The 9,871-nt window shown below is 54.9% G+C and overlaps 1 protein-coding gene across 2 annotated transcripts; it reads left to right on the top strand.

Annotated features, from left to right (window-relative positions):
- Nucleotides 1-6,647: 6,647 nt before the first annotated feature.
- MIF (macrophage migration inhibitory factor) lies at nt 6,648-7,885 on the top strand. Of its 2 annotated transcripts, XM_017889488.1 has the most exons (3): nt 6,648-7,239; nt 7,429-7,601; nt 7,705-7,882. In XM_017889488.1, the coding sequence occupies exons 1-3, from the start codon at nt 7,132-7,134 to the stop codon at nt 7,769-7,771; spliced, it is 348 nt and encodes a 115-aa protein (XP_017744977.1). In that variant the 5' UTR covers nt 6,648-7,131; the 3' UTR covers nt 7,772-7,882. The 2 variants fall into 2 exon arrangements, with proteins under 2 accessions (XP_017744977.1, XP_017744976.1); XM_017889487.1 differs by having other exon boundaries at nt 7,429-7,885.
- The last annotated feature ends 1,986 nt before the right edge of the window (nt 7,886-9,871 follow it).

Genomic DNA, 9,871 nt, shown 5'->3' with positions numbered 1-9,871 from the left:
TAAATATTTTCTTGCAGTCTGTAGCTTGCCTTTTTTATTTTCCTTTTTTTTTTTTTTTTTTTTTTTGAGACAGAGTATCGCTCTGTCGCCCAGGCTGGAGTGCAGTGGCCGAATCTCAGCTCACTGCAAGCTCCGCCTCCCGGGTTTACGCCATTCTCCTGCCTCAGCCTCCCGAGTAGCTGGGACTACAGGCGCCCGCCACCTCGCCCGGCTAGTTTTTTGTATCTTTTAGTAGAGACGGGGTTTCACCGGGTTAGCCAGGATGGTCTCGATCTCCTGACCTTGTGATCCGCCCGTCTCGGCCTCCCAAAGTGCTGGGATTACAGGCTTGAGCCACCGCGCCCGGCCGCCTTTTTTCTTAATGCTACCTTTCTAAGAGCAGAATTTATTTATTTTTATTTATTTGGTTTTTTTTGAGACAGAGTCTTGCTCTGTCACCCAGGCTGGAGTACAGTGGCATGATCTCGGTTCACTGCAGCCTCTGCCTCCTGGGTTGAAGCAATTCTCCTGCCTCAGCCTCCTGAGTAGCTGGGACTACAGGCACACTCCACCACACTGCTAATTTTTTTGTACTTTTAGTAGAGACGGGGTTTCACTATGTTGGCCAGGATGGTCTTGATCTCCTGACCTCGTGATCCACCCGCCTCGGCCTCCCAAAGTGCTGGGATTACAGGCATGAGCCACCTGGCCCAGCCAAGCAGGAATTTTTATTTTGGTAAAGTCTGATTTATCAGCTTTTGGTTTTTGTGCTTCATGCTTTTTGTACCATAAGATATCTTTGCCTCTCCCAATCTTGCAAAGATTTTCTTCTAAATGTTGGATAGTTTTAGCTTTTACACTTATGTTGCTGATGATGAATTTCAACTTAATTTTTGTGTATGGTGTGAGGGGTTGAGGTTCCTTTTTTTTTTTTTTTTTTTGAACAGGGTCTCACTGTGTGTTGCCCAAACTGGAGTGCAAGTGACATGATCTCAGCTCACTGCAACCTCCACCTTCCAGACTCAAGCAATCCTCCCACCTCAGCCTCCTGAGTAGCTGGGACTACAGGTGCATGCCACCATGCCTGGCTAATTTTTGTTTTGTTTTATTGTTTTGTAGAGACAGAATTTTGCCATGTTGCTCAGACTGGTCCTGAACTCATGGACTCAAGCCATTTGTTTGCCAAAGTGCTGGGATTACAGGAATGAGTCACAGCGCCTGGCCCTTTTTTCTTTTCTTTCTTTTTTTTTGAAATGGCTATCTGGTCGTACCAGCACTGTTTGCTTAAAAACAGCCATCTTTTCTTCATTATTTTACTTTGGTGCCTAAATTAAAAGATCAATGGACTATTGTTGTATAAGAAAGAATTTCGCTTTTGTCAGGAAACAGTGACTGTTAAAGAGAAGTGGTGGCAGTGGGTTCTCTGCAGAGAGAAATATGTGGGTCAGGGGATCAGTAGGGGTCTCAGGGAGATGGTGACTCTGAGCTGGCTTCCCAAGGATAGGCTCAGCTGGGAGCCTTTTAAAAGCTAGAGCCTTGGCAGCATGTGCCTGTAGTCCCAGCTACTCAAGAGGCTGAGGTGGGAGGATCGCTGGAACCCAGGAGTTGGAGATTACAGTGAGCTATGATTGCACCAGTGCACTCCAGCCTGGGCCACAGAGCAAAGCCTTGTTTCTACCAAAAAAAGAAGAAAAAAAAAACCAAAAAACTGGAGCCACTCGGAGGCAGTAGCGTTGCGGGATGGGAATGAAGCCCCCGTGTCCAGTCACTGTGGAGTTCAGGAGGCAGGGGCAGCCCTCCCAGGAACCCTGTGTGTGGTCACTCTGACCCTCTGTGTCCATCCACCCTGATCCTGCATCTGTTGACCTGCTCCCCAGCTTACCTTTGTGCTCCAAATGGCTTCCCTGGCCGCCCTGGCTGCAGACCTCCATGAGTAAGAATCCGTAGACAAGCACCCCTGAGATCCTGGGGTACATGCCACAAGCAGAGCAGGCATCAGGTGACACCCAGGTACCGGCCTACCTCAGACACACTTGGTTCCCTGGTCCCCAGCTGGAGCCCTGCCCTCTCACTCACCACCCACCCAGCTGGAATTGGCTCTGGCCACTCTGGGAGCACAGGGTGGGGGTTGCAAGTCCCTTATTGCCCAGCGACCCCCTCAGTTAGGGAGAGGAGACAGAATCTCAGGACAGGACCTTGAAGACAAGGAAGGGCAGCGCAGAGAGGGGCGGGAGGGCCAGACTGGGTTTCTAGGGGGTGGTCCAGGGTGGGAGCTGACCTGTCTGCTGAGCCTGCATTCCAGGTGTGAGGATCGATGTCATGTAGCTAGAGAGGAGCCACAGCCATGCTCCCCAGCTCCAGCCCACCTCCCCAGACCCCAGACCCAGTGTGGCCTCTCCCTACCTCCCAGAGCATGTGATCAAGCCCCTCAACTAGCCCGAATCCCTCCCTCATTTGTTAATTACCAGGACCTACATGTCCCAGCTTCCTAGGGCCAGGAGACAGGGCCCAGCCCATCTGGCAGGCTCGAGTTGACTGCCTGGCCGCCAGGATCCAGGCGGCGCTCACAAGGATCTGGGCTTGCACAGCCTGCAAAGGGCCGCTGTCCATTCTCTTGTATTTGCTCTCATCCTCTCCTTTCTTGGACCCTCTGAGTCTCTGGTTCCCTCTTGTTGGGACCCAGATCACTCTGTGCCTCAGCTGAATCATTTTTCCCTTCAGTTCACACATATCCACCTAGGGTCCACTACATCCAAAGGCTTCCGCCTCAGTCCTTGTCCTCAGGCTGTGCCCAGGCTTATGAGGATGGCGGTCGTCCTTACCTTGCAAAAAGAAACAGTCTCCCAGTGACAACAATGTTCAGGGATAACATCTATGGAGGGCTTTCTACATATCAGGACCATTCTGAGTGTCTTCCAAGTGTTAACTCCTTTAATCCTGGAAAGGACCCCATGAAATTAGTACTTTTATTCCCCCTGTTGTACATATGAGAGACTGAGTAGAAGCCGGTGGCTTGTCCAGTGTCACCCAGCTAACTGGAATGGCCAGGAGTAGACCTGGTGACCATGGACCCCAGACCTTGATCACTGCACACGCTGCGTCTGGGGACTCGCCTGGTATCTGAGGTCCGTCGCATGCTGGTGCTGATCATTCAGAGTGCTCATGGGCAGTGTAGTCTAGAGTCTGTGTGCTTCCTGATCTCCTTGATCTCCATTTTATTGAGGAGGCCTTTAGGCCACCCAAGGGGTCCAGAGTGACCCAGTGGATTAGCAGTGGAGCTGAACTTGAGCCAGTGCTCTTCAAGGCTTGTGTTCTGCCCACTCTGGTTCATTCTGCAGGTAGCAGGGAATCATTGAAGATTCGAGAGAATCAAACACCTAGAGAGAGATGACTCTGCCAGGGGAACCTAGGCTCCTGTCTGGGTGCACACTCCAGGGCTAGATGGTGACTTCTCAGCTACTCTAGCTTTATAGGCTCATATGTGCATGTGAGCGTGCATGTGGACACACACACGTGCACGCATACACACATGGACACACACACCGCTGTCTTTAGAATCAGACCATGAAAATGCTTCCTCAGAGGCCTAGGGGTGAGGAAACTGACAGGTGGTTGGTGCCTCCAGCTGGATGTGCTAGGATGGGGTGGGAGATGAGGTGACCACACGTGGGTGGCAGGGGCTCTGGGGCAGTGAACCTTCTAACTAACAGATCTGGGATGCTGCCATGAGGAGGAAGAGGGAGTTAGCAGCCATGCCTGCCAATGCCTCCTGGAGCATTTGTCCATGGTTTGCAGATAATTATTGTGTCCCTATGGGTCCCAGGTGTATTATTTTTATTGCTCTTATAACAAATCAACACAAACTTTTAGCAGCTTCAAACAACACACATTTATTATCTCCCACTTTCTGTGGGTCAGTAGTCCAGCGTAATGTGACTAGGTCTTCTGCATCAGGACTCGCACGGCTGAAGTCAAGGTATCTGAAGGGACAAGGGAAAAATCCACTTCCAAGTTCAATCTGGTTGTGAGCAAAATTCAGTTCCTTGTGGTTGTACCATGAGGTCTCTGGTTCCCTTCATCTTCAAAGCCAGTAATGGACATCGAGTGCTTTTCTTACTTCGAATCTGGCACTCTGGCTGGAGAAAATTATCTGCTTTTAAGAGCTCATGTGATTAGATTGGGTGTACCCAGATACTCCATGCTAATCTCCCTATTAGGTCAATAATCCTAATTGCATCTGTGAAGTGCTTTTTGCCAGGTAACATAGCATACTCATAGGTTCCAGGGATTAGTGCTTGTCCTCCTCCTGCTATTCTTTAGTGGGCAGGGGGTCATCTGCCTACCACGGAGGTAAGGGGTCAGGAGGTAGGCATACAGCAATGCCCAAAAAGAGACTGTCCCCACTGGCACGGGGTTTACTGCCTAGACATGCAGTCTTAACTCAGAAATATGGAGATAGCCTTGAAGGACAGGACAGGTGCTGGGCACATGTGGGAATGCACCAAGCCAGGTGCTCCAGGGGCTTTCCCAAGGAACTGAGGCTGAGTAAAGAACTGGAGGATGAGTTGGAGACAGATGAGGGAAAATGTGGGCAATTTCAGGACCAACCCCCAACCCTGGAGTCAGGAGCCATGGTACTGAAGGACAGTATGCCATGACTCACAGAACAAGGGAGGGTTGGGGGAGGCTCACAGGGCCTTGTGACAGTACAATCCCTAGTATCAGAGGAGACTGTTACTAGCATTTAGGCCACCTGGTGCTCATAACACCTCTATGTCAGGTGAACGCTATTGTCATCCCCAAATTATAGATGGGGAAACTGAGCCAAATGTCCATGCTAGTAAGAGGCAAATCATATCACTTCTTTGGGTACCCTTCTAGAAAGATGAGGCTGACTGCCACTGGAAACAGCTGGGGAGGGTACAAGGAGATGACAAGTGGCTCAGAGGCTGTCCTGGCTATAAGAATTAAAGAGGAAAGAAACACGAAGGGTGGCTCAACAGTCAACAAGGACAGGTTTATTTTAGAAAACAAACTTGAGAGGGGCTTCTGGTCGAGTTAGGTCAGAGCCACACTCTCTTACAAACTAAGGATATTTAAGGGTTTTGGAGGGGGTGCTTATCATAGGTTCCGAATGTTTCTGTGTGAGGGAAAGTTTATTGCGGGGTTGGAATGTCTCTGGTTGGAGGGGAGGCTGTCTCGGGGTTGGCATGTTTCTGGTCAGAGAGGGGTTTATCTTAGGATTGGAATGTTTCTGGTTATGCTGACATTAGCCATTAGGCTGATGTTGGGGCTGGATTTAGGTGGCTTTTAATTAAGGGGGAACTTAGAATGGTGGTGTTTGTTCAAGGTGGCAATGCTCCTGCTCCATCACTGGCCAGGTAAGGCAACCCTTTGTTACGATAACAACCTGAGATTGACAGGGGCTCACTTCCAGGGGGCGCTCAGGTGCTTGCTGGCGAGGCTGCACCTTGTCATTCAGGTTCACAGGGAACAGGTCAACCAAGCCCTGGCTCTTCAGTCTTCTGCCTGGAGTGACTTACGTAATTCTGTTCAGCTTTCATTGGGCACAGGGAGTCACAGCTAAATCTGCTGCCTGGGGCTGGGAAACAGACTCCTCCCTTGAGGAGCAGCAGTCCACCATAGGGAAGTCACAGTGGTCCAGGCCAAAGGCGATGCAGCTAGTGCAGACTAGGCAGTAGTGTGGGGAATGGAGAGAAGTGGGAATAAAGGGATAGTGAAAGGAGGCACACTTCACTGGCAGGTGATCAGGTGTAGGAGGACAAGTCATATATCTGGACTTTACAGAGCAGTGGACACTCAGTCAGCTGCTGTCAGCACCTGGGGCTTAGGGGAGTGCCCCTGGCTGGAGACATGGCATGGAGTGCCATCATTTAGGGAGCCCTGGACACAGGTAAGAGAAGGTGTGACAGCAGGAGGGAAAGAGTCTGGGGCCCAGCTGCAGGAACCAACACCCATAGGCTATTTGTATAAATGGGCCATGGGGCCTCCCAACTGGAGGCTGGCTGGTGCCACGAGGGCCCCACAGGCATGGGTGTCCTTACTATATCACATGGCCTTCACCGAGACTGGTATATGGATTGCACCTATCAGAGACCAAGGACAGGACCTCCCTGGAAATCTGAGGACCTGGCCTGTGATCCACTTGCCGCCTTGTCCTCTTCCTGCTATGTCATGGCTTATCTTCTTTCACCCATTCATTCATTCATTCATTCATTCAGCAGTATTAAGTCAATGTCTCTTGTATGCTTGGCACCTGCTAGGTGGTCCCCGAATTTACCATTAGTGGAAAAGACAGTTAAGAAATTCAGCAAGTGCTCTATGAGAGGTCATACACGGTGGACCTGACTAGGGTGTGGCTTCCCTGAGGAGCTGAAGTGGCCCAGAGGCCCAGAGAAGTGGAGCTGCGCACGTTTGAACCACTGAACCTGGTCTCGACCTCACCTCCTTCCCTTCGGTGCCTCCCAGCATCCTATCCTCTTTAAAGAGCAGGGGTTCAGGGAAGTTCCCTGGATGGTGATTCGCAGGGGCAGCTCCCCTCTCACCTGCCGCAATGACTACCCCTCCCCATCTCCAACACACAAGCTAACGCGTGCGGGGACTGGAGCCCTTGGGGACGCGAGGCCCAAAGACTCAGGACGTACAGGGGCTCAGTGCGTGCAGTGGAATCGACTGGGCTTCACCTCTGGAAGGTCCAGGGGCCATCTTCCGGGTTCACCACCGCATCCCCACTGCCGGCACAGCGCCTCCTGGCGACTAACATCGGTGACTTAGTGAAAGGACTAAGAAAGACCCGAAGTGAGGCCGGGACAGGAAGATTTCTAGCGGCCACGTGGAGAACGGTTTGGAACCCTGCGCCGGGCTTAGCGGCGGTTGCTGGAGGAACGGGCAGAGTCGCCCAGGGTCCTGCCCTGCGGGCAGGCGGTGACGTCCCCACTGGAGGCGGAGGCAGGCGGTGACGTCCCCACTGGAGGCGGAGCCGCAGCCTCGCGGGGGCGGGGCCTGGCGCCGGCGGTGGCGTCACAAAAGGTGGGGCCGCAGTAGTGTCCGAGAAGTCAGGCACGTAGCTCAGCGGCGGCCGCGTCGCGTGCGTTTGTGCTTCTGCGCGGGTGTCCGGGTTCTTCTGTCATCATGCCGATGTTCATCGTAAACACCAACGTGCCCCGCGCCTCCGTGCCGGACGGGTTCCTCTCCGAGCTCACCCAGCAGCTGGCGCAGGCCACCGGCAAGCCCCCCCAGGTTTGCCGGGAGGGGACAGGAAGAGGGGCTGCCGGCCGGACGAGGGGGTCCCGCGCTGGAAGCTGGGGAGGCGACTCCCAAACGGAGCTGAGGGGACGGAGCGGGGGGAGGACGGTGGCTCGGGCCCGAAGTGGACGCTTGGGGCTCGGCGAGGTCGCTGGGGCGGGCTGATCGCGCCCCTTCTTGCAGTACATCGCGGTGCACGTGGTCCCGGACCAGCTCATGGCCTTCGGAGGCTCCAGCGAGCCTTGCGCGCTCTGCAGCCTGCACAGCATCGGCAAGATCGGCGGCGCGCAGAACCGCTCCTACAGCAAGCTGCTGTGCGGCCTGCTGGCCGAGCGCCTGCGTATCAGCCCGGACAGGTACGCGGAGGCGCGGAGGGGCGGAGGGGCGGGGGAGGGGCGGCGGCACGCGGCCAGGCCGGGGACTGAGCCGCCCGCTGAGTCCAGCCTCCTCCCCGCGCAGGGTCTACATCAACTATTACGACATGAACGCGGCCAACGTGGGCTGGAACAACTCCACCTTCGCCTAAGAGCCGCAGGGCCCCACGCGGTCTGCGCTGGCTGGACCCGGGAACCCGCCGCACGCAGTGTTCTAGGCTCGCCCACCCCAACCTTCTGGAGAAATAAAACGGTTTAGAGACCAGGAGTGCCTCGGTGTTCCTTGGTTTGCGGGAGGAATTGGTGCAGAGCCGGGACATTGGGGAGTGAGGCCGGGAACGGTGTTGGGGGCGGGGGTCAGGGCCGGGTTGCTCCCCTCGGAACCTGTTCGGGAGCCCTTTTGTCCAGCCTTTCCCTCCTACGCCCCCAACAGAGAAGCCCCAGTGTCTTTCCATTCTGTGACCTATGAAGGGATGAGGAGAAGTTGGCACCCTGCCCTGGGCTGCAGCCTCCGGATCTAAGGCGCTTTGCCCACCCGAATCTGTTCTACCTAGGGCCACCACGTGGGGTGCTTGAGGTGAGCCCACTAAGGAAGAGGGGGAGGAGGAGTTGGAGTTGAGAGTCCGAGGTCTTCTAGGCCTAGACCTTTCTCTCAGCCCCAACTTCCCCAGCCTTCTTGATGGGCAGAGGATAGCCAGAAGACAAAGATCCCACCCAGAGCCACTCACTGCCATCTGCTTTGTTAGGTGACTTAAGTAGAGTTTTCAGCAGGTGGGTGGGGGAGGTGCTGAGTTCTTGGTTTTACTGCTCCGTCCACCCTGAGCCCTACGCCTGGGTCTGCTCCCTTCAGCCACCCAAGCCCCCGCCACAACAGTTCCCTGAGGAAATTGGGCGTGGGGTTTCCACTGGGACCGTTCGTGTTCTGTGGTGCCACAGACATGTCTGTAAAGCCTTCAGTTATGTTTGGGTGCGGTGGCACACGCCTGTGATCCCGGCACTTTGGAAGGTCGAGGTGAGTGGAGTGTGACTCCTCTGCTTCTCTTAGTCTCCAGCCAGGTCTCCTCCCCAGTCCCGTGTTCACTCGGTCATCCCGCCCAGCACCGGACAGCAAGATCTCCTTCCAGAAGAGCAGTGGGGCTGGGTGGGGTGAAGATTAGAAAGAGGAAGGAGAATAGAAGCTCCAGGGAGCCTGGAAGGGTGGCACCCATCTTGGGATGGGGCACCCCTTCCATAAAGGTCTCTAAAGCAAGGACCTTCTAGCTTACTGCCTGCCAGCCGAGGGCTCCAGTGTCACTTCAGTCTCATTGTTAACTCAGTGAGAGGGTGGTGGAACCCCTTGTCTGCCTCCCAGCTGGGGGAGGCATGGGGGGCATGGCATGGCTCCAGCTGTACCCGAAGATCTCAATCTTCTCAGCCTGGCTTTCGGGCTTGAGGTTTCCTTGGATCCGAGTACCTGCGGTGTAACAGGCACCCTCCTTGGCCCTGGCCTTTGTCACATCCCCTCAGCTCCTGGGTGCCCCCAGCCCCAGCCTCCCAAGGCCTGAGGCAGAGCTTTGCCCAGGACCCCCAGTTCCCCCCACAACAAGCTCCTTCTGCCTGGGGCCCCACACCCCACTAAGCCCTGGCTGGCCCCCGGCCCCCACCCCACCTCAGCAGTCTTCACTCTCAGCTGTGCCACGGATGGGGAGAGCAGGGGCGCAGGGCTCCATGAGCATCTAATTCAACTCCCTCATTTCACAGATGAGGACACTGACCCCAGGATCCAGGGCATGGCAGTACACTCAATGCCATGCCCCCTGCAAGGGCCCTGTGGTCTCACATGAGCAAGTTGGACTCTTGAGGGCTGAGGAGGTGGGCAGGGCAGGCTGGGCACCTGCTGTGTGAGGGCAGGAGGGTTAATGGGAGAGCCGCCCTCCAAAAACAGGTGAGTGTCTGAGGTTCTGTGGCCCCCTGGGAGCATCCACAAGGTCATGGCTCCTTGGACTGCAGGAACAAAGCGGGTGTCTGTGGGTCGGGAACCTATCCACTCACCCTGCTGAAAGTGCTCCTAAGTCTCCTGGGACTAACAACTGGCCTGCCTGCTGAGGAGGGCGGCCGCTACATCCTACCTTCAAGCCATACCTGCCCCCGTCGACCCTCATCCCATGGCCAGCTCCATTTCCTCCAAAGCACAGGCTCCACTGCCTGCCAGGTGGTGGGTCTCTTCCTCAAACCCCCGTTTGACTGCCCCAGAACCTGCAGGGTCAGCCTTG

The sequence above is a fragment of the Rhinopithecus bieti genome, unplaced genomic scaffold (genome assembly GCF_001698545.2).
Source record: "Rhinopithecus bieti isolate Rb0 unplaced genomic scaffold, ASM169854v2 scaffold_19615, whole genome shotgun sequence".
NCBI classification, from domain to species: Eukaryota; Metazoa; Chordata; class Mammalia; order Primates; family Cercopithecidae; genus Rhinopithecus; species Rhinopithecus bieti.
This window is presented reverse-complemented; position numbering and strand designations above follow the sequence as displayed.